Source organism: Nuphar pumila, chromosome 2 (genome assembly GCF_984573655.1).
Source record: "Nuphar pumila chromosome 2, dmNupPumi1.hap1.1, whole genome shotgun sequence".
NCBI classification, from domain to species: Eukaryota; Viridiplantae; Streptophyta; class Magnoliopsida; order Nymphaeales; family Nymphaeaceae; genus Nuphar; species Nuphar pumila.
The window spans coordinates 58,294,257-58,319,996 of record NC_143250.1 but is presented as its reverse complement, the minus strand read 5'-3'; the positions used below and the strand labels follow the sequence as shown (position 1 = coordinate 58,319,996).

Genomic DNA, 25,740 nt, shown 5'->3' with positions numbered 1-25,740 from the left:
ATAGTGTGACTCTCGCAACCGTTCCAAAGTGGCTCATCAACATCTCTAAGTAAATCATAAAATCTACTAGTTGCATCATTTGGTGATTCTTCATCTACTGCAGTTGTTACATCACTAGGACCCATGGCATAACCTAGTTTTGTTCCTGCGGCATCAAATATCAAATCCATATATGAATTATCGTGCACAACATTCACCCGTGCATCAAAATTGTTACTAAATTCTTCACCATGAAATGTTCAATTATCATAATCGCTCACAAAACCCTTACTGTATAGGTGATGTCTAACGCCATGAGGTTCTACAAATCGATTGTTCTTACAAATCTTGTAGGGACACCTAATCTGACCTGTAGGATCCACTGTACAGATATTTGCCGTTGCAAATTCAATAGAACTTTCAACATCATCCATATATTCATGCGATAACTCATTGTCAACTATCCTACAGTACATCGAGTCACGATTTGCAATCATTTTGTCGTATGATGTTACAAATAGTATCCTAACCAGTTAAAAGAGAATCATCAGAATGTTATGATGAAGAAAATATCAAATTTATCATGCAATATATGATGTCATACAATCACAAGAATTATGATGCGTGCATTGATAACTTAATATTTTTATGTGCAAACTATTCATTAAACGATACATTCACTTGAAGCATGCTTTCATTATACAATTTTACATGTAAGTAATAAACAAATTGAAAGTAACTACATGCAAGCATGGATACAATCACATTCAACATTGCAATACATCGAAAACATTCATATCAAAAAAAATGTCAAACATGTACCTGCAACAAACACACTTCAATATTCTGCTAACTACTATCATACCTAGCATGGAATCAGTACTCCAAAAATAAGAACACTTCTATTCTCATACATTTAAATCATGCTCAGCATGATCTTCAAACTCCAACAAAATAATCATAGATATCAACAACTAAGTGAGTGTGTGAACAATAAAGTGTTGCATCCAATAAATTAAATAACATGTGATGCACTTGCATCACGTACTCACCACGGGTATTGACCCAATTTGCATTGATTTTGTACATTACTTACCACGGGTGGCGGGGTACAAGTGGGATCCGTTGAGAAATCTGCAAGAGACAATGTGTTAAAATGAAGTCACCCTCTGCTAAAATGAAAAAATCTTGCATTGGCCTTTTATCTAAAAAATGCGGCCCTTCCAGAAGTCGGGCTTTGGTGCACGTATTAGCTCTAGCTTTACTAAAGTTATCCGAGTAGCAGGAACCATGAAACAAACTATAACTGATTTAATGAGTCATTCGCAGTTTCACAAAACGATGCAGTGTGGCCTGCCAAACCGTATGTCAAGCCCTCTGGCAAGATGCACAATGAACCTTGCAGTTGAGCTGTCAGCACCAAGTAGGGACACGATTCCACTACGGCAAATGGAAAGCAAACACAAAGATCCCAAAAAGCACATGCCGTGCACACGGGCATGAGAATGATGGAGGCGTTGAGAAGCCGAGCACCCAAGCACCTAGTGGCAAATTAGGGGGGCGACCCCCTATCGAAAAACCAGGGAGGGCGACCCCCTGCCGAAAACGCAGGGGGGCGACCCCCCTGCCGGAAAAACCAAAGAGGCATTGGGGTGCCCCCCCATCCAGAAAAGAAGGGGGGGAGACCCCCCTGCCGTAAAACCAGGGGGGTGACCCCCTGCCGAAAAAACCAAATTTAATATACCTGAGCGTCGTCGGGCGGCGGGCGGCTGACGGGGAGCGGCGGGAGGCTGACGGGGAGCGTCGGCCGACGAGCGGTGGGGGCCGGGGAGAGGCCGACGGGCGGGATAGGGCGGCAGAAGGGAGAGGGCGGTGAGTGGGAGCAACGAAACAAGAAAGAGAAAGAGGGCTTTGATTAGGGATTTATGTGACATTTAGCGACAGATTTAGCAATGAAATTATTCCGTTGCTAAGCCGTCGTAAATCTACATAATTAGTTAGCGACGGAAATATTTCGTTGCTAATTGCGTTGCTAGATAGCGACAACAGACTGCCGCTCGCCAAATACGTCACTAAATGTCGCAGTTATTACGACAAAACCTTTCGTCTCTAAGTCGTCGCTAATTTGAGACGAATTGTGCGACGGAAGCTATTTCGTCGCTATTTTCGTAAATATTACTGATTTTAGCGATGGATTTGTTTCTCTCGTTAATTCGTCGCTAGTTAGCGATGGATTAATTTCGTCGCTAATTCCCTATTTTCTTGTAGGGAAACCATGATCCCTAACTTGTAATAAAAATTCTCAATATTGTCAAGGGGCTATCCATCAAGGTGTTGATGTTTTATCTCAGGTTCAATTAGTATGTCCACTCTCTGTATCTACAAGACAACATAGAAATGATCAATTATGTAACATGCATCCTTGTCTAAGATAAGTAATATCAATCTCAAGAAAATAAAAATACCCTAACCTTAAAAAGTGCATTAGGTTTATGTTCGACCTATTCAATAGTGTGGGAGTCATGATCAACAACAATCTTGTCATCATAATAGAATAAACAAACGACATAACCTCAAAAGAGAACAAGTGAAACAAAACATGATTTGCATAAATATTAGATGGCAGATAAATGTTGAAATGTCTTTGCTAACCAGTCCAGAAGGATCAATTGTAGAGATATATATCATAGATGAATGGTTGAGTTTTTCTTCCATGTATTTACGTAGAATTGAAGCAAGACATAACCATGAAAAGCATAACTATGATGGTTTGCTGGTTGAGAACCCTACAGTATACTTTTTGAGAAACATTAGGTCTGACATGAAATATCAGGTAAAATGTAAGTTTGAATCAAGAATTTTCCCTATGTAGTTCATGTGCCTTTGCTCCATTCCCTTGCATTGTGTTCGCTTCTCAAGTAATGATTTTGATCTATTAGTTTGAAAATTGAATGGCTTATGGTTTTTTGAGTTTTTTTGCTTGCAGATCTTTATAGGAGATATTTCAAAAGCCTTATCATCTAACATGGCAAGTTTTTCTTGTTCATTCTCTTCATATGATGGGACAATGTTTAACTGGCGGAATCATTTACATGTCATCTTGTTCCAATAAAAGGGATTGTAATCATGTTGTCTTGCAGTGTTTTTTGTATTATCTGCTAAACATCTACCTCAACCTTTTGTTACTTTTTCTCATGAGAAAAAACTGTTCATTAACTATTTAATTGCTATTTAATCCCTTTTTGCTTGTTCTGCAGCTCAGTGAGATTGTCAATGTCTTTGGACATTTGAAGGCATATCATTTTGAATACAAGGAATTCAGCTTATCATTTGCATTTTTGGAGGTACGTTACACAACATGTGAACATTTTGTTATCATCTATGTTCGACAAGAGGATGCATATCAAAATTCTTTGCGATTTTCTCATAAAAATGTCATTTGTACTATTTATGTGCCAAGATCGAAGATTTACAAACACAGGAGGAATGTGATTTTGCATTTGTTTAATGTTTATAGTTTATACCATATTGGGCTCTAAATTTAGCTTTCAATATGCTCTTAAACAAATGTGCTTTTTATTTTGTGTATTGATTGAATGTATGGAGTTCTCAAGATCTAGGAAGTTCTAGGGTTTGGATGGAAAAAATAGGTGCAGTTATCAAACCATGTGATGACGGTAAAATGTGGGCTTCTTTCTTTGTCTTCTGCATCACTTGTCTTCTTGAACTTTCTTTTTGATTGGATAAGATGAGATTTGGGCTGAGGTGAGACGTTTGGAAGTGGAGTTTTTTTCTGCAACTTATTTATATATTTCTTTTTGTGCATTTGTTTCTTAAACGAGATGGGGTTTACGTAGATTTGGTTTTCACATAGAAAAATGATCTTTTTTTACTTGTATGTTTTTCTATTTTCTAGTATTAAGAGGGTTTTTGAGTGGGAAAGGATTGAGGATGTGTTTTAGGATTGCAGATAATGGATTTAGTGGAATATGAATCAGCTCATTGGAATGACTTCTTATTTTCTGTTGGTTTTTCAACAAAGTTTGAATGGTGCCACGATGATCCATTTTTTGTTGCTAACAAAGAGTGTTGATGCTTGGTGGGGTTGATTTTGATTAGTCTGTCTATCTTCATGAAAGCACTTAGACCATATTCTATGTTGATGGTTTCGAGTCTTTCGACTTAGGCTGTTGCTTAAGGTGCGCTTTCCTCACACTTGAATGGATTTGTTTTTTTAGAGAGAGGCAGATCTCATAATTTGCAATAGTCGGTATCGCTTAAACAACAGCTCGTGTTATGTGCAGTCATCAGGTTTCTTTATGAATTATGATAACGTGTTGCGAATCATCGCCCCTAGGTCTCTGATTTTAGTGTTTTGGCTTTTGATAGTTGCATGGTTTGTTAAGACTGTCAGTCATAAGGTCTTTGTTTGTATGATTGCTTTTTATTCTTTCATAATTTATCCAACATATTTTTCTGATTTACTTGTGATTGCATTTTTGGGGAGGGAAGCAAATGAAAATTTCCTTTTGAGAAACTTCTTTTAAAACAAAGTTTTTGAGATACAGAAATTGAAGTTTCTGATAAGACCATCATTGCTTGGTGTATTGAAGGCCTTTGGGTTTGTATGGTTAAGGTAAAGTAAGCTTGTTTTCCTGCTATTGGATGATAAGGATCTTAGGGTGAGGGATGAAGCATTTTATTTCATATATATGTGTGTGTGATCATGTGCTATGCCTTTTAATGACCATTATTTGACATTACTTTGCAGGACAGTCCCTTATTGCCAATTGAAAGAAGTCCTCTTGCAGATGTTCTCCTTAAAGCAGAAAACGAAATCCTTGAAGTTGGTGGCTGTGCAGTCAGATTGGCAGGACTTTATATATCCTTACAGTTGCGTTTCCGTTTTGACTTTTAAAGTATTTATTGATTTTTCACTTGTGTGTCTTAGAAGCTGAAATACTAGGCAGTGGCATTGCTGATTTGTAAGCCATTGTTCCTTGACTTTCTGTACAAGTCTGATAGGGTGCCCATGCGTACTGGGTGGAGAAAGGGACTCTGGACATTCGTCCAGACCATATACTCAATCTTATTCACTATGAGGTTATGAGTCATAACTTTCATGATGCTGATGTGCTTTCAAGAATTCTGTTACTAATGTTAGCATAGCCTTAGCAGATTTCTCTTCTTCAGAATCATGATGTTGATGTGCTTCATTTTCTATTCCCACTGGTCTCTCTCTCTCTCCTGAATTTAACCATTAATGTCATGTCAAATAAGATTCATTTGCTAAGAGATGATGAGCTGCAATCTCAACTTACTAAACTGATCGAAGGGTATGAAAATTTCTTTTTCTTGAGCCTCTGTCCTCTCATTTCTGTACATATATGTGCAAGAGTGGTGGCTCTACCTAAATTTTCAAAGAAATTTTTTCTGTTCAGAATCTATTGATATTTGAATTCAACACATGCAGCTATATATATATATATATATATACTAAGTATTTGGAAACAAAGAGTTTCAAAGCTGATGTACTTTGTACCTTAAAATTATAGATCCTTCAAAAAATAATATCTTAAATTTTTTATATGGCTGAATTTTCAAATATGATTAATTGTGTTTATGTGTAGGATGAAAATATTTCTTGCCACTAATTTTATTTTGTTGTAGGATGAAGAGATGCTGCTGCTGAATTATGAAAAGAACTTCAAGCAACTAAAGGATTTGGATATTAAAGGTGCAGAACCTGAAAAGCTTCGTCAGGTGTCAATTAGAAAACAATTGACGAAGATTAACCTGACTATTAGAGCCATTAATGTCATGTCAGATAAGATTCATAGGCTAAGGGATGATGAGCTGCAATCTCAACTTACTAAACTGATTAAAGGGTATAAAAAATTCTTTTTCTTGAGCCTCTGTCCTCTCATTTCTGTACATATATGTGCAAGAGTGTGGTGGCTCTACCTGAATTTTCAAAGAATTTTTTTCTGTTCAGAAGCTATTGATATTTGAGTTCAACACATGCAGTTATTTGTTCTGACGACAAAGCCTCATGCGTTGGTTTTTCTATTCCCACAGGTCTCTCTCTCTCTTCTGAATTTGTAAAAAAAAAATTACAGTCAATGTTGACGATTTTTAAAAATAATAATCAATATCGATGATAAATATTGTCGACTTTAATATCCAACCGACAATATTTATCGTCGCCTTCAAATAGAATGGGCGACGATATTTATCGTCAGTTAAGTAACATAGCTGATGATATTTGCCGTCAGCTATTTGGAAATATATGATTTTTCCAATATAAATACAACAATAATTATCATCGCCTATTATCTCTCGTTGACGATAAATATCATCGGTTATATATTACAGGTGATGAAAAATATTATTAAAAAGAGTCGACGGTATTTATCGTCGCTTGTAATATATAATTGACGATATTTATCATCGACGAGAAATAATACAACCGATGATATTTATCGTCAGTTTTACTTATCATAGGCAACGATTTGTATCGTCGGCATTAAATAATGTAGGCAACAATATTTATCGTTGGTTTTAATTAGTATAACCGTTTCCTTTAATTATTATTACCGACGATATTCTAGAGCCGACCGTTTTTATACTGACTATATAAAATCATCAAATTTATTTTTATAAAAATGACAAAAAATAAATATCATCGTTTATAGTAATATAAACCACCATAAAAAGCCGACGACTGGGTCAACAATATTTATCATCGTTTATGTTATCGGCTACCATAAATCCTATATTGCCGACGATAAATATAGTCGGCAATGACCTGTCTTCAAATGTTGCACATTGTGGTTTAATAGTTACAACCCAACTTAAATCATCGAAAGTAAATCTCACGACAGTTAGATTTGCATAAAATGTCTACACCAACCATGCCCTAACATACCCTGTATAAGGTTTGCTTCCTAGCAAAACTTCCAAGAACCAGATCGGCTTTGCAAGCCCACCGTGTCATGTAGCACAAGCAAGCAACAAATGGATATGCTATACAGCCCTGACAGAGATCCCCACTTGGATAGGGTGCGACTACGTGAAGCAGTGCAAACCTTGCATCACACATTCGAACCACCAAAGAAAGCATTTCTGTTGCGAAAGCCGAAGCAGCAAGCTCCCTAGAGAGGAGGCAACATCCTCAAGGTTTTACACCACTGGAGAAGCAGCTGTATCTTGGTAAGCCCGAAGGGGTTTAGTGATGGGGCCTAGGCCACTACACAGGTGGTCGAGGTTCCAATCCCACGGGCATCACCCCCTTGCATTATAGCCAAAGCAAGGCGACTCCCTGCAGGCAAAGGGTGTGCCATGGTTTTATGCCACCGGAGAAATGACAGTAGGTTGGCAGGCATTGACCAACGCGACCAGATCTCTTACTCCAGGGGTGGTTTCTCCGTTCCTAATGAAAAAAAAGTGTAGTTTGGTAGGAATTTTCAGCATGGCAGGTCTCTCACTCTGGATAAGGTTTTTCATGTAAGGGAAACAAAATGGATATGGACACTATGCGCAAGTTCCAATTTTAGGGACCCCAAGGGCTTGCCTACATGGCCTCAGGCTTGTGGATAGAGACAGCGTATCCCAAGTTCAAGTCCCCGTGTAGACAACCCCATCTGCAAAGCAAAGCAAGAGGCTCCCACAAAGTTTTACACTGGCGACCATAAGTACAGCAGGCTAAAACCAGCACGAACAGGTATCCCGGATGCAGTTTCTCCATATAATAAATGAAAAACAAGATATTCACTTCAGCATGTGTAGAGACGCACACAAGTGCACATTATCCTTTACCCTTTACTAAGTGCATCCACACCTTCCTTTTTCTTTCTAGATGGCATAACTCGGGATATCCATAGACTGGAATCCAAATTTAGACTTGGTTATGAGAATGATTCTACGGATCCACCTATCACATTTGACCCCTCAACCTTCACATTTCACAAGCCCATAGTGCAGCAAACGTATATAATAAGCATGTGCTGCATGATATTACTTGATCAACTCCTTGGGTTAGTTGTTTCAAGGTGATTTTCATCAACGCGTATCCTTAAGTTTGAGAAAAGTATCGGTTTTTTTTAGGGAAAATCCCGTGGAAAAACAAGCACGAGAAACTGGGGGAGGCAAAAGAGATGAAATATGCAGTATTTCAAGAAACAGAAATCACTACAAAACAAAACAAAACCTGAAAAATGTTTCACCACTGAAAAAACAGAACTTTTTACATTTCAAGGGCTGCATACTGCAGCAAACAAGATTTTTGGGTCCCAAGAACACGAAATGTGCACAGAGCATTTGTCTCCCTCCACAGAACATCCCTTACAAGAGCAAAATAACAAAAGAAAAGACTAGGTTCCAATAATTTGTTTCCCCACAACCATCAAACGGACAAGGAAATGAGAGAAGAGAACCAATTACAATAGCAATATGTGATTGCGGCAACCTCAGTTTGAAAGTTGTTGAATGTGAAATCATTTGGAAAGGCAACTCAAGACATTGATCAATGGGTAATCATTCCTTCATCTGTATGATTCAGCATGCTTCGGCTTGCTTTGAACGACCACCTCGATCTTTTCCATCACGTTCGGTGTTAACAGCGGAATGACATCAATGGCTTTCATGTTCTCCTGAATCTGTGATAAGAGTGAATGCAGTGTTCAGGATAAGTTTGCTAGTTAGAAAAAGTCTACTCTGTTCAGGTATATCAAACATCCTAAAATAAGATCTCTGAGTGATTATGAGCTATAATCAAAGGACAACCGTGTGAATGAAACCAGGCAAATATATCACATTTCAGATTCACAAAGGATAGGAAAAACGGCATACCTGGATCTCCTTTGTGGCACCTGTAATAACAGAGGAAACATTTGGGTTTGAGGCACACCAAGCAATTGCAAGTTGAGACAAAGGCACACCCAATTCATCTGCTATTGGCTTCAATCCACCTACTTTTTTCAACACATCATCGACCAATGACCTGCTTGCCAAGTTCTACAGGACACATCAAACTGATCAGGGATGCTGACTGCCACACAGATAGCAGGATAAAGAGATAAAATGGCAGACAAAAAATATTAAAGGGTCCAATTGCTTAGAAGAAGAAGATAATTCCCCAATGATAACCTTGTATTAATTCAAATTTCAACCACAAAGAACAGGCTCGGTACTTGTGTTTATAAATTATGCTGAATATTTATCTTCCCCACATTAAATCATCAAGACAAAAATACCGGCAAAAGAAACATTGAACAATGAACAATGAAATAACACACTTGAATTGATGGTCATCACAAACTTTTAAAATTATTGCACATGCGTTTACAACTATATAGTCTACGTTAGTATTTCAGAATATCGGTTAATGCAATTATTGTATCTTGGGTGACAAGGTCATGCTCTCCATTTGAAATCTACAACTGGAAGAAGAGTCGTCATTATAAATAGTTGTTTCTCTTCCATTTAGCTATACAGGCAATCATGGCCACCTATGTAACACGGACTCTTCTAACAGGGCACCACACCCGCACCCGCACCCGCACCCGCACCCGCACCCATGCAGATGCAACACTTGGACACGGCTTCCTTTGTGTCAAGTCAACCACACTGAGGACCATTTCTGTCCAAAAGTGGATTCAGTTAACCCTAACCAAGTCCAGTTTTATCTATACTATACATAAATGCACACACATACACGCAGCGTTAACTTAAACTGTTAAATTTTTTTTTATATATATATATATATACCCTCCCCGCTCCCCCGCACCCAAGTTCTTTTAAAGTGCCGCATCTGCACCCGCACCTATATGGGTGCGACACTTGGACATGGCTTCCTTTGTGTCAGGGGAAGTCAACTACACTAAGGACCATTCCTGTCCAAAAGTGGATTCAGTTAACCCTAACCAAGTCCAGTTTTATCTATATTATATACATAAATGCACACACATATATGTAGTGTTAACTTAAAACTGTTAAATATATATATATATATATATTGTAATGAAATATGCGAAAGAATCCAAGAATGCTAAAGCATTCACTATGTCCCACACGGACAAATGCAACAAGCATAAGAGAGGAAATCCACTAAGGGATATACAAAAGGCCTTATAAAAAGGCTACACACATGAAAAATAATATCACTATTATTGAAGAGGAGCTCTCAAGAGCAATACAAGATACAAGGGGGGTTCCCCCTATTTATAAGAAAAGGAGACCAAAGGGGCTCCCAATAGAGTCGTTGGGAGCCCCCAACGGTCACAATTGTGACCGTTGGGGGCCCCAACGACTCCATTGTGGGGCCCCTTTTCGGTATCCAAAATACATTTTAAAAAATAAAAAAACAAAAATAAAATTCAGCAAAATAAAAGAAATAAAACAAGTACCCCTATTGGGTACTTGTGAAATGACCATAATACCCCTATCGGGTATTATGGTGAATATACATCTATATTTATATATATATATAGATGTATTATTACATATGTTTTAACACCCCCCCTCAAACTTTACGGGGGAATGACCGAAAGTTTGCCAAGGAGGAACAAGAAGCGAGGAGCAGGCAGGGCTTTGGTGAAGAAATCTACAAGTTGATATTTTGAAGTGACATATGACAGTGTAACTGTCCCACGAAGATATTCATCACGTACATAATGACAGTCCATTTCAATATGTTTAGTCCTCTCATGGAAAGTGTGGTTGCTGGCAATGTAGAAAGTGGTATTCTTAAAGTTAAAAATATGTTAAAATATAATTTTGATATGTCTGATCTGGGTTTTCTCAGGTACTTTCTTGGTATAGAAGTTGCATACTCTCCTCGAGGGTATATATTGTCACAGATGAAGCTTGCTGCAGACATATGTTCCAAATCTGGGATTTCAGATGATAAAAAGGTGGAGACTCCCGAGGTTATCAATGCTAAACTACGACTGGAGGATGGAGTTCTGCTGGATGATCCTACGCCCTACAGGCAACTCATAGGCTCCCTCACCTATCTGACTATCACCAAGCCAGATATTGCTCATGCTGTGCACTCTGCAAGCCAATTTCAGCATGCTCCTACATCTGTGCATATGAGTGCTCTGCTCCGGATCATTCGATATATTAAAAATACTTTGACTAAAGGGCTATTCTTATCCTCAATATCTTCCTTAGATTTACTAGCTTATATTGATGTTGACTGGGGAGGAAACCCAAATGATCGAATCTCAACTACTGGCTTTTGTGTTTTTCTAGGAGATTCGCTAATTGCTTGGAGGTGCAAGAAACAGCAAAAAGTCTCATTGTCTTCTACTGAAGCAGAATACAGGGCTATGGCAACTACTACAATGGAGCTGGTGTGGCTTCGAAGTCTTCTTCAAGATATGGGAGTCGAAATTACTGGGGCTTCGAAGCTTTGTTGCGACAACAAAAGTGCCATCTACATTGCTAGTGATGATCATATCATCAACATAAAGCAGAAGGATGATGATACTATTACCTGCACGTTTAACAAAAAGAGCAGTGTCAGTATAACATGAGCGAAATCCCAATTGTAACATGATAGCACTAAATCTATCATACCAAGCCTTAGGGGCTTGTTTAAGACCATATAAAGCTTTTAATAACCGAAGGGTTTGACCTTGGTTAACACTGATTCCCGGCGGAGGGTCCATATATACTTCTTCATTCAACTGACCATTAAGAAAGGCATTTTTAACATCTAATTGGAATATAGGTCATTTCTTAGATGATGCTACCGCAATTAAAGTTCTAACGCTTGTCATGCGAGCCACGGGAGCAAAAGTCTCCTCATAATCGATGCCATACTCTTGTGAGTATCCCTTAGCAACTAATCTAGCTTTATAACGCTCTAGGGAACCATCACTTTTTGTTTTGACTTTGTAGACCCATTGACATCCTATAGCTTTCTTATTTGGAGGAAGGTGAACTATTTCCCAAGTTTTAGCTTTATTTAAAGCATCTAGTTTAACTTTCATTGCTTCAACCCAATGAGGTATACTTTTTGCTTGATTATAATGGGAAGGTTCATAGTAAGAATGTAAGGCTATTAGACAAGCTCTATATTTAGGTGAGAGAGTTTCATATGAGACAAACCTATTAGGTGGAATTGATTCTCTAGAAGAACGCCTAAGGGAGGTCTCTTCTAGGGGTTCATTAAGCCGCAAGAATTTTTCTAAAGCACTAATAGGTTGGGCTTCCTCACGCCGAGTGTATACTTGGAGATTGTCACCATTAGTTGGTGATACATCATTATCATGAGAATCATGAGTATTTTCTAAAACTTCCGGATGACTCAAAGAGTCATCATTTGAATCTTCTAAAAGATCATTGATAAACATATAATCAATTTCATTTGATTTTTCCAATATGTCAAATCCATTTTCATCTTCTAAAAAGATTACATCTTTGGAGACAAATAACTTATTGTTTTTATGATCAAAGCCTCTATAGCCTTTTTTATTTTCACCATATCCTAAAAATACACATTCTATTGCTTAAGGTGACAATTTATCTCTTTTATGTAAAAGAACAAAGCATTTACACCCAAAGATTCGAAGATGATTGTAGTCGGGTGTCATATTAAAAAGTTTTTCATAAGGAGAGATATTGTTCAATTTTGAAGATGGCATCCTATTGATTAAATAGGTGGAGGTTAACACGGCTTCGGCCCAAAAATTTTTAGGAATATTTTTAGAAAAGAGTAAGGATCTAGTGGTTTCCAAAATATGCCTATGTTTTCTTTCCGCTAGACCGTTTTGTTGAGGAGTTCTTGGGCAAGATTTTTTATGACAAATGCCATGTTGTTTTAGATATGATTGAAAATCATTTGATAAGTACTCTCCACCCGAATCGGATCTAAGAATGGATATTTGACTTTGAAATTGATTTTGAACTTTTGCATGAAATTCTTTAAAAAAGTTAAAAACTTCCGATTTAAAGTTAAGAAAATAAATCCATACATATCTAGTATAATCATCAATAAAAGTAACATAATACGAATAACCACCTTTAGATAGAACCGGAGATGGCCCCCAAACATCGGAATGCACCAATTCAAAAGGTCTTGTTGTCACAAAGGATCTAATAGGAAAAGGAGTAGACTTCATTTTGCCAAAAATGCAATCTTTGCAATTGATATCTTTTTCTTTACAAAACTTGTGTCCAAAAGGAAAAAGATACATTTTTGAGTAACTTGGATGTCCAAGCCTTTTATGCCAAGTTTCAATATTTTTGTCTTGGACATAAGTACAAAATGAGGTATTTGGAAGCATTAAATTATCCATAAAATAAAGGTCTCCCTTCCTATGGCCTTGCCCAATCCGCTTCCCGGACCGGAGATCCTGCACAAAGCACCCTTGGGATGAGAAAGATATTTTACATCCATGGTCGGCTATTTGAGAAACGGAAAAGAGGTTAAGATTTAATTTTGGAACTATTTTAACTTTTGGAACAAGGAAATTTTGAACATTTTTAGAATCAAGAGTCCCAACACCATTTATTTTGAGAAAAGTTCCATCGGCCGTAGAGACACAAGACATTTTTGAATTGGTGTGCACATTGGTTAATGCATTTTCATGAGGGGTCATGTGAAAAGAAGCTCCAGAATCTAAAATCCAAGAGTACGTACCGGGAGGTGATGATGAGGCAATTGCGGCACCGGAGGTAGAAGAAGTAGCCTTTAGAATTTGTTGGAGAGCCAAGGAAATTTGTCCAAGAGTATCTTTGAGATCCCCGTTCTTGCCGTCATCTTCTTTGGTGGATGATTCTTCAACGGAAGCCACCTTTGGCTTGAATGCTCCATTTAGCTTTGGGCAAACGGGTTTAATATGCCCCGGCTCATAACAATGATGACATATAATCATTTTTCTTCCACCACTCCCTTGCTTACCAAAATGAGGTGGTTTGTATGTTTTGACATGATTGTCGGGTTTAGATACGGCAAGAACTTCATCAATGCTTTTACCCATATTATGCCTAGTCTCTTCTTGAGTAATCTCGGCAATAGCCTCTTCTAAGGGAGGAAACGTGGATCTATGGAGAAGTGAGGATCTAACTTATTCAAATTCGGGACGAAGCCCAAATAAAAATTGAAACAATCTATCTTGTTCCATTTGTTTTTGTCTTAGTACCACATCCTCCATAGACACCCATTTAGGCTCTAAAAGAGTCAATTCATCCCACAAAGGATTTAGAGCACTATAATAGTCTTGTATGCTCATGTCACCTTGTTTTGTGGTTCTCACTTTTTCTTGCAAAAAATAAGCTCTTGCAAGATCCTTTTGGGTAAACATACCCTTCATAAAAAACCAAGCTTCATTTGCCCGGCGGAATTTTGCAATATTTGCACATACCTTAAGTTCAACATTATTCATAAACCATGCTAGGATTTTTGCATGGTTACTCTCCCAATCTTCCATTTGATGATGATAATCTTCAATAGCCTTGAGACGAGCATCGCCTTCAAGTGCTTTCTCTTGATCTTCTTCCATCTTTGTGAGCTTAAGTTGGGGTTCCGGAATGGTCCCCATTACATAACCCCAAAGCTTCTTCCCTTTGAGATTATTCTCCATTGCGGATGCCCACATCATGTAATTTTTCCCATTGAGCTTGAATGATAGATCGATCTTGACTTCCATTGCTACAAAATGGAGGTGAGAGAGAAAAAGAAAAAAAAGAAGAAGTAGAGAGATACACGATTTTACCTTAGAAGATCGTATGGCTCTGATACCATGTAATGAAATATGCGGAAGAATCCAAGAATGCTAAAGCATTCACTATGTCCCACACGGACAAATGCAACAAGCACAAGAGAGGAAATCCACTAAGGGATATACAAAAGGCCTTATAAAAAGGCTACACACATGAAAAATAATATCACTATTATTGAAGAGGAGCTCTCAAGAGCAATACAAGATACAAGGGGGGTTCCCCCTATTTATAAGAAAAGGAGACCAAAGGGGTTCCCAATAGAGTCGTTGGGAGCCCCCAACGGTCACAATTGTGACCGTTGGGGGCCCCAACGACTCCATTGTGGGGCCCCTTTTCGGTATCCAAAATACATTTTAAAAAATAAAAAAACAAAAATAAAATTCAGCAAAATAAAAGAAATAAAACAAGTACCCCTATTGGGTACTTGTGAAATGACCATAATACCCCTATCGGGTATTATGGTGAATATACATCTATATTTATATATATATATAGATGTATTATTACATATGTTTTAACATATATATATACCCTCCCCGCACCCCCGCACCCAAGTTTTTTTAAGTGCCGCATCGCTGAATCCACACCCGCACCTATGTGACATAGATGGTCACTGTTGGAGGTGTGTGGAGCCTGATTTCTACCTTGATATAAATCCCTAATTTCCACAGATTTCATGGAGGATAGTTTTATAACTTTACCCTGAATAGGTTGCCCTAGACTCCTTGTATTTAAAGAGGGCAATCCGTCTCTTGTAATGTGGTGTTTCTTTCTCGATTTTAATAGAGGATCAAAGTGCGGCCGTGAATGTAGGCAACTCTTGCCGAACCACGTAAAAACCTTGTTCTTCGTGTGGTTGATTTCTCTCTCTTCTTCCCGTGTTTTGTTCCTTCGATCTATAGATAGTGCGTTGAGTCGTTTTCCCCAACAGCCACTGCGTCATCTATATCCAGCACTAAGTATGCAATAAATCATTATCCATTTGAAAGCCTAGATGAAATGTAAAATACCAAGACAAAAAACATTATCGTCTAAGAAATAGAGAACCAGATTTTTTAGGTTGCCCTAATTTCAGTGAATCAGAGTGACTAAAGTGGTGATAATTTCAGTGGATCAGAATTACTGAAAGTGGAGACTTTTAAAGGGTTCTTAGTTGAGATAGTAAATTGATATTAAAAGAGAAGCAAGAATAAGTCTAACCTATTGACTAGGCATCAAGCGGGAGGAGGATGCCTACTACATAAATAAAATGACCTAACAAAGGAATGTGACGCATATGGAATGTGGATATAGTGATTTTCATAAAAAGTATGGCAAGGGAACAACCTTATGTATTTAACAACTTAAATCAATAAATACATTAAAAATATAAGAGCGTAAAAGATCACAAATTCCGTTATTGCAGATAGAGTCAAGACTCAAGATTGCGAAATTTAAACAGAGAACTGCCAATCACAGATTATATGAAAAAAATCAATATCAAGAAAAAGACTCATGAAAAACTGACATAAACATGCAGTTGACCATCCATGAAGTTATAGTTACCATTTTTCTTGAACAGTGTTGGTGATTTTTCTTGAACACTGTGTTGGTCACTGTCATGTTTACATCAGGTATGCAAGGCCAAGTGTGTTATCCTTGCGACATGGATGTTTACCATCTCGCATGATGTGGTCTGTCAGACTGGAAACCTAGTCCATCGACCTAGGAGGAAATGGACAAGAAATGGACGGTGATAATGATTCATAAGAAACAAAAAAAAGAAAGAAGGAAGAACAAGGAAGTATTTAACAAAATGGTGGCATAAACAAGAACCAAAAAAGGGGCAAGTGGAAAAGGGGAGGTCCAAATAAAAGGTCCAGTTCTTAAGCAAAAAGACTCAAGAGAAGGCTTAGGCAACAGATTAAGCATAACCAAGAAAAGGGAGGAAAGACCTAAATGATATAGAATAGATTATAGTAGCCAATATCATGATGTAAGCCCTTGTGCATTTTTGGTTAAGATGCAAAATGAATTCAATTTGGGGAATATATTGATTGCTATACAATAAAATGCATTCCTGAGAAGGCGATTCTGATTTTGCAAACATTCCTGAAAAAATAAACACATACATAGAACATTATCAACACAAAGTGATGCTCTTGAGTAAATTGTTAAATATGTAAGAACTATCTAAAGCTCACTAGCAATGTATAAAGGCTTAAGAACATCAATTTCTGAAAAATGTAAAAACCAGATAATGACCTAGATTACCAAGAGAGACATCACATGAGAAGGATGTGCAATAAGAAAGTGGAGAAGAAAATAACTGGAATTGGTTTCATAATCTAGGATCTGATCACGGTGACAAGAACAAGCACAAGGTGGAAGGAGGGTCAAACTTCATGCTGTCAAAGGCTGGAACATGAACAGACTGAAGAGGAAGCAAGACAGGACACTAACAAAAGTGAATAAGCTGTTTATAGAAGAATGAAGACACAGACCTTCATGCATACAATGAACATACAAAGAGGAACACGAAAAGACTAAGCATCATCAAATACACCACAAGATTATAAAAAGATGCTAGAATGATCACAATAGGTCTACAAAGGCAACAAGACTTAGTGTAGTTTGTGAAGAATCTGCAAGCTCACACATGATCACTGCTGTAAAGAAACGGCTTTGAATATATTAGGTTCAATAATGAACCAATACACATGCACATGAAGTGTGAATATACCCACTTAAGGGGAAAACACAAGCACATAATGTGCTAACACATAAACCCACAAAGGGGCAAAAATGCCTATAAGGCATAAGTTGATATTATTGAAAAGAGGAAGGGTGTAACACCCATTACATGGAGCAAAAGCTCCTCTAAAGGAGTAGTAAATACCAAGAGGAGAGCCCCTATTTATACACTCTCAAAGGGACCACCTTGGGGGCTCCCAAAGGAGACGTTGGAGAGCCCCCAACGGTCACATTTGTGACCGTTGGGGGCTCCCAACGTCTCTATTGGGAGGCCCCCAATATGGTACGAAAAACAAAAAATAAAAAACTAAAAAACAGAAAATAAAAGAAATATTACAATGCATATTCCAATTGGAATATGCGTAAAATGACAAATTACAAGAATACCCTTGAGGGTATTTTAGGAAAAGAATATATATATTTATATATATATAAATAGAGATACATATACATATATATGTATACGTATCTTTATATATATATAAATATATATATATATATGTACATTTAAGGATTATATTTCAACATACATATATGTGTACGAGTACACATATTTTAACACCCTCCCTCAATCTTTGCGAGGAAACGAAAAGATTGAAAAAAGTCGCAAGACTCCAAGAGGCTTCGGTAAGAATGCTATTGAAACTTGAAAATGCCTTCCTCCAATTGCCTTCTAATGGTGAACACATTTCCTGATCCATCCAGGGTACTTCTTTTTATCATATCTCCAAGATCCTGTGAAATAACAACAAAGAACAAGTAAAAAATATCTTTGCACTTTACTCAAATGGAACATTCCTAACAAGGTGCAAAATTATAACTTATGCATAGAAATTTGAAGCATATGATAGGATAACTACTTTAGCATGAAAAGAAAATTTAAAAAACTAAGGTTTCAAAATCATATATCATGTTAAATAGTGAGCGGAAACGAATTGCAAAAATGCATAATGCATTCATAAGGTCCAACATTGGACAAACACAACCCCATAATGGGGAATAACAAAATGGTTCACTAAGGGACACCACAATAAGCCTACGAAGAGGCATAAGCTACATATGCTTTATTGAATGAGGGCCTAAAAGGCCATAATGAGCATATGCATATACTATCATAAAATGAATTAACACTTAAAGAAATCATTAATGAACATGCTCCAAACATACTTTAGTCAAAATGAACACGGATACAAATGTTCAAAAGGTTTGACGAATATGAGCTTCAATAAGAGGGGCTTTATAAAGGTATATTTAACACGCATAGATCAACAATAGAGTTTTTCACATCATTAAGGAGAAGATCTATGTCAATCAAATGTCATATATAAGAAGCATGATTTGACTAAGTATATTAAAACATCCACCCAAGATTCAAGAATGAATATCATTTGAGACAAAAGACTCATTTTGCATATCAAATACAAAAGTGGCTGAAAAATTGTAAGCACTTAATATATAGATTAAATGTTAAAATATCAATTTGATTTAAAAACATATCATAGATATGATTCACTTGTATCTAAAAACACAAGTTATGAATGAAATTTTGTAATTTTCAATAGTAGTTCATCCACTACAAACAAATACCTCATTAGTCCTCAAAAACCTACAAATCAAGTGTATAAGCTACTTAGAACAAGAACATAACCATAATGCCATTAAAGGCCAAAAGACACACACAAAGGTGTGTAAAAATACCTCTTGTCTACATGTAATAATACTAAGTAGCTTATACACTTGATTTGTAGGTGTGTAAAAATACCTCTTGTCTACATATAATAATACATGAAATGAGTGTATCAACGACAAGAACAAGAGAATACATGCCAACATGGACCAAAAGCATCTCTTGTCTACGTAAAAAGACACTAAAAAACAAGTATGTTAAGCTACTAGAACAAGAGTATCAAGTCAACCATGGGCTAAAACACAATACATCTCTTGTCTACATAAAATGACACTTGAAATGAGTGAAAGAAGCCAACCATGAGCATACATTGCAGCGACTAGAACAAAGACACAAATGTCAACATGGACTAAAAACACACACCATAGTGTGAATCAACGTGCATGTGTACGAGTACACATATTTTAACACACTGCATGATATTACCTACACCAACATTGATTGTATTTTTACATATTTGGGGGGAACATTGAAATCTATCTTGGACATCAGCAGCCAGCAGACATTGATTAGATGCACCACACTGTTAAATAATCTAACATAATTTAATATGTAATTTCATAGTTTTAGTTTACTTTTAAGTTTAGTTAGGATTAGGTTAGTTTATTTAACTAGGTTAGGTTTCTTTTTCTTTTTTAGTTTATTTTTGGACTTATTTGGCTTTATGCTTTTTTGACCAAAGTCAAAAAGCATAAAGTAGAGAGAGTTGTTGGACTCCCAACAACTCTATTTAGAGTCGTTGGGAGCCCAACACTCCCTCATTCCCTCTCACCCTTGTATTATAAATATGGGGTGTTACCTCCTTGTAACTTACACTTTTTTAAAGCCCCCTTTTGGGACCCAAGATATTGAAGTTGATATTTTTTTACGTTTGTGCATTTGTATCGGTGCCTTTGTGCACTTGTGAGAGTTCTCCTTTTATGCCTTTGTGCACACTTTGTGTTTCTAGTATTGTGTTTATACACAAAATCTCTTTTTATAAAAATTTTCACATGGTATCAAAGCAAAGTTGCTTGGGAAGGAAAATCTTGTGATTCTTCACAATATCGAGTGCCTCAAAAAGTGTGCCTTCAATTTTTTTGAGATTGGCACGAAGACTTCTCTTCATCAAATATTTTAAAAGATTACTGCAACAAGTAAGAGTTAAAATCTCTTTGTAGTACGTATTTTTCTCCTTCATCTTATCTCTCTAATGGGTGAAAAAGACTCTCATTTCTCTTTTGGCTTTAAGCTCAATGGTTTCAATTATCATGTATGGGCCGAAAATATGGAAGCTCATATTAAAGGAAAGGGGCTTTGGGGTGTTAGAAAGTGACATTGAATACATTAGGTTCAATAATGAACCCATACACATGCACATGAAGTGCGAATATACCCACTAAAGGGAACAACACAAGCACATAATGTGCTAACCTATGTCACATGGGTGCGGGTGCGGGTGCGACACCGGTGCGGCACAATTTTAAAATTTTTGGACACGGGGACTCGACAAAATATATATATATATATATATATATATATATATATATATATATATATATATATATATATATATATATATATATATATATATATTTTATTTTATTTTTAAAATGCCATAGCACAGTCTGTGCGACACAATCACAGTCTGTGCCTCTTTTTATATATATATTTTTTAAATAAAAAATATAAAAAAATGCTTTTTTAGGGACATTTTTGGACTCGGTCAAAGTTGACCGAGTCCAAAATGTGGACGGACTCGGCCTGGACTCGTTGACCGAGTCCGATTCGGCGTTGACCGAGTCTGAAGCCGCACCCGAGTCCGCACCCGTGTCGGGGCGTGTCGACTCGGGTGCGGCACCTCCTTAGCCGAGTCTGTGTGACATAGGTGCTAACACATAAACCCACAAAAGGGGCAAAATATGACTTAAAGTCATAAGTGGAATATCATTGAAGAAAAAGGAAGAAGAGGGTAAAAACCCAATATAATGGAGCAAATGCTCCTCCAAGGAGTAAAGAATACAAAGGGGGAGACCCCTATTTATAACACAAGAGAGGAGCCACATAGGGGGCTCCCAAAGGAGTCGTTGGGAGCCCCCTATGTGGCTCCTCTCTTGTGTTATAAATAGGGGTCTCCCCCTTTGTATTCTTTACTCCTTGGAGGAGCATTTGCTCCATTGTATTGGGTTTTTACCCTCTTCTTCCTTTTTCTTCAATGATATTCAACTTATGACTTTAAGTCATATTTTGCCCCTTTTGTGGGTTTATGTGTTAGCACATTATGTGCCTGTGTTGTTCCTTTTAGTGGGTATATTCGCACTTCATGTGCATGTGTATGGGTTCATTATTGAACCTAATGTATTCAATGTCACTTTCTAACATAGTATCAGAGCAAGGTCACGTTGGGGTTGTCCTTTGGTGCAACGGAAAGCGTGTTGCTCAAGAAATGGTGAAGTATTCATTGTTCTTCTCTTTTTCTTAAGTTTCTGGTATGTATCTCTTTTCCTAACATATTATGCATTATGAAACTATTTTTCTTGCAAATATTTTGTACATTTAATGTTTATGATAGTTGAATCATTTCTTTTCACATTTCGCGTGTTTGTATATTTTAAAATATCTCTTTTTAAATTTGGTAAACTTGTTTGTTGTCCAAATATATAATTCTTGTTTATATATTTATCGATTACTCATCACATATAATAGTAATTTATGTTTTTCAAAATTGTCTTCAATTATGAGAGATTTATGATTTTTAGATAAGTATTTCATGATTGACCTATAAGTTAACTTTAAAAAAAAAATTATATATGATTTCTTGCTAAATTAATGATCTTTGCTTAAAAACTCTTGACTCTCATATAAAGCCTAATTTGTTTTGAGTTCCTCTCTTGTTTATGGATTTTAGTGCAGTTTTTGTGAAAAAAAAATTGATAGAATTCTTGTACGAGAATCTTTCACATCTAAATCTTTGTTGTTTACCTTTTTATGAATCCTAAGTAGTTCTTGTTAACGATAACTATTTATGAGAAAGGCCTTTCAATGTTTTTGGATTATTTAAAGAATTTTGAAAAATTGTTTGTGATAAATATGTTGTATGAACCATTGTGTTCATTAGGAAAGATCTTTTAAAAGAACTTCTCGCACTATATCGAATGCATAGTGTATCTATTGCATCTTTTGGTATAAAAGATTTCATTAATTTTGACTTTTCTTCTAATGATGCAACTTTATAAACTTGTTGGTTTGTATTTTTCACATAAGGTTTCAAAACCTCTTGATTATATCTCTAAAGATGCCTACGTTGGCCATAATATGGTCTTCTTTGTCTTAAATTGCATGTGTCAAGCATATAATTGCATAATTAAAGTTTGAGAGACTCAAGCATTGCTTTTTCTATGAAGTGCATGCTTGCTCACTTTTGTGTACTTTTTTTTTGTATTTTGTGCATATTTGTTTTTCAAATATTTGTGCTTGTATGCATTCCCTCTTTTCTATGTAATACAATCCTTAGTGCATGTTTGTTTACACCTTGGTGTGTATTTGTTCAAGTATTGTATGAGTGCCTTCGTGCACATCCATTGTGAAGCTTCTGTGCACATTTCTATTTAGGAAAATATAATGAATTTAGATATTGACTCTTTTGTTTAATCATTATAAAACATTATAAGTGCTTATAGCACTTTATACGTTTCCGCATTTCTTATCACAATCAAAGAATATTAAAGCTTGTTGTATGAGATTTAATCCCAATTCTATAAATTTTCAAGTACTTTTTCTTTCTTTGAGTATTGTGTTATAGCTCTCTTTGGGAACTGTTACGGTTCTTGTGATTCCTTTGTTATAAGCTTGATTGTCTTGATTATCCCAAGATGATTTCTTTATGTCATTATGTTTGTTGCAAAAGTATTTTTGCCTTTTGGCACTTATTTTATCCATCACAAGTTGTTATATGATGCATCAATCCTTTTATGACCTTATTGTTATATTACAGATGTTTGTTGAGGTGAGTTATGGGCACCTTGTGTTATGTCATTTTAGATTGTCCACTTGCCATATTAAAGATGGTTGTTGAGGTGAGTTATGGGCACCTTGGGACTCTAAAATGATTTGTTATACGATCTCTAATTATGAGTGTGTCACTCGTTTTTCTCTTTTGGCCATTGATCTAGTAGATGCTCTCATTTATATGTAAATGTGATGGATATTTGAAACCTTAAATATTTTAAGGTATATTAAAATCAAGGTTTTGGGGATTATTGCCCAACCTTTTATTGTTTATGAATCTTATGAGTATGTTTTCACATTTGTGTTTTGTGCTTTTGTGCACAAGTGTTCTTGGTGTGTGTATATTCACACATTTATTCCAAAATATTATTGTTATGGGTATTCTTTTTTAAGAATATTGTTTTATTGATTCAAGGTTTTATTTATATGTTTGTCATTATAAGTTTTATTGCCTCAAAAGTCTTCTCCTTTTATGCCCCTTATCTAAGTGTCATCATATGTAGACAAGACATATTATTACACCTTTGTGTGTTGGTAGCCCTTTGTTAGCTTTTTGTTCTTTTGGTCTAGTAGCTGAACACACTTGTCTTAAGTGTTATTATATGTAGACAAGGCACGTTGATTCACACCATGGTGTGTGATTTTAGCCTATGTTGGCATTTGTGTCCTTGTTCTAGTCGCTGAGATGTATGCCCATGGTTGGCTTCTTTCACTCATTTCAAGTGTCATCTTATGTAGACAAGAGACGTATTGTATTTTAGCACATGGTTGGCTTGATACTCTTGATCTAGTAGCTGAACATACTTGGTCTTGAGTGTATTTTTACGTAGACAAGAGATGTTTTTGGTCCATGTTGGAGGGTATTCTCTTGTTCTTGTCGTTGATGCACTCATTTCAAGTATTATTACATGTAGACAAGAGGTTCTTTGGCACACCTTTGTGTGTGTCTTTGGCCTTTAATGGCATTATATTTATTCTTGATCTAGTAGTTTATACACTTGATTTATGGACTTTTGGAGGACTAATGAGGTAGTTGCTTGTAATGGATGAACTATTGTTGAAATTTATGAAATTTCATTCATATGTCGCTTTCTTTTAGATACATGTGAATCATATATTTAATATGCATATTTTAAAATCAAATTGATATTTTTGGCCACTTTTGTATTTGATTTTGTAACTCTTGTGTTCATTTTGTCTAAAATATGTTTGGAGCATGTTCATTAATAATTTCGTTAAGTATTAATTCATTTTATGTTAGTATATGTGTATGTTCATTATGGCCTTTTAGGCCCTTATTCAATAAAGTATATGTTGCTTATGCTTCTTCGTAGGATTATTGTGGTGTCCCTTAGTGGACTATTTTGTTATTCCCCGTTATGGGGTTGTGTTTGTCCAATGTTGGACCTTATGAATGCATTATGCATTCTTGCAATATGTTTCCGCTCACTCTTTAAACATGATATATGACTTTGAAACTTTAGATTTCTAAATTTTTTTTTTCATGTTAAAGTAATTATCCTATCATGTGCTTCAAATTTCTATGCATAAGTTATAATTTTGCACCATGGTTTTACGGATGAGTTATCCGATATGGTTTCAATTAACCTTGTTAGGAATGTTCCATTTGAGTAAAGTGCAAAGATATTTTTTACTTGTTCTTTGTTATTATTCCACAGGATCTTGGAGATAGGATAAACAGAAGTACCCTGGATGGATCGGAGAATGTGTTCACCATTAGAAGGCAATTGGAAGAAGGCATTTACAAGTTTCAATAACATCCTTACGGAATCCTCTTGGAGTCTTGCGCCTTTTTTCAATCTTTTCGTTTCCCCGCAAAGATTGAGAGGGGGTGTTAAAATATGTGTACTCGTACACATATATGTATATATTTATATATATATATACATATATAAATATACGTATACATATATATATATGTATACGTATCTCTATTTATATATATATATAAATATATATTTCTTCCTAAAATACCCTCAAGGGTATTCTTGTAATTTGTCATTTTACGCATATTCCAATTGGAATATGCATGTAATTTTTCTTTTATTTTTTAGTTTCTTTTTTTTTTGTGGTTTGCAATGTGACCGTTGGGGGCTCCCAACGACTCCTTTGGGAGCCCCCTAGGTGGCGAACCACAAAAAAATAAAAAAATAAAAAACTAAAAAATAAAAGAAAAATTACATGCATATTCCAATTGGAATATGCGTAAAATGACAAATTACAAGAATATCCTTGAGGGTATTTTAGGAAGAAAAAATATATATATTTATATATATATAAATAGAGATACGTATACATATATATATGTATATGTATCTTTATATATATATATATATATATAAATATATACATATACATTTAAGGATTATATGTATACATATATGTGTACGAGTACACATTTTAACATGGGGATATGTTCAAGTTTTCATAACGGAACCCAAACCAAAAATTACGATGGTTGAAAGAGGAGAAATCAGAATTCTTGAAGAAGAAGAAAGACAAAAGGCTCTTGAAGAATATTCAAAAAAACATGAGGAATGTGAAATGAGAAACTTCAAGATCCTATCTTGGATCTTCTCATCCGTTGAAATCAAGTTCAA

The 25,740-nt window shown here is 36.0% G+C and overlaps 1 protein-coding gene across 1 annotated transcript in view; it reads right to left on the bottom strand.

The window, feature by feature from the left end:
* Positions 1 to 8,198: 8,198 nt before the first annotated feature.
* The window catches only part of LOC149845522 (putative voltage-gated potassium channel subunit beta), an 85,949-nt gene continuing 68,407 nt past the window's right edge, over positions 8,199 to 25,740 (bottom strand). The window contains exons 3-4 of the mRNA XM_089995811.1: positions 8,830 to 8,994; positions 8,199 to 8,636 (exon numbers count right to left, since the gene is read on the bottom strand). Coding sequence (XP_089851937.1) covers positions 8,523 to 8,636; positions 8,830 to 8,994 — 279 coding nt within the window. The 3' untranslated portion in view covers positions 8,199 to 8,522. The remainder of the gene's footprint in view (positions 8,637 to 8,829; positions 8,995 to 25,740) is intronic.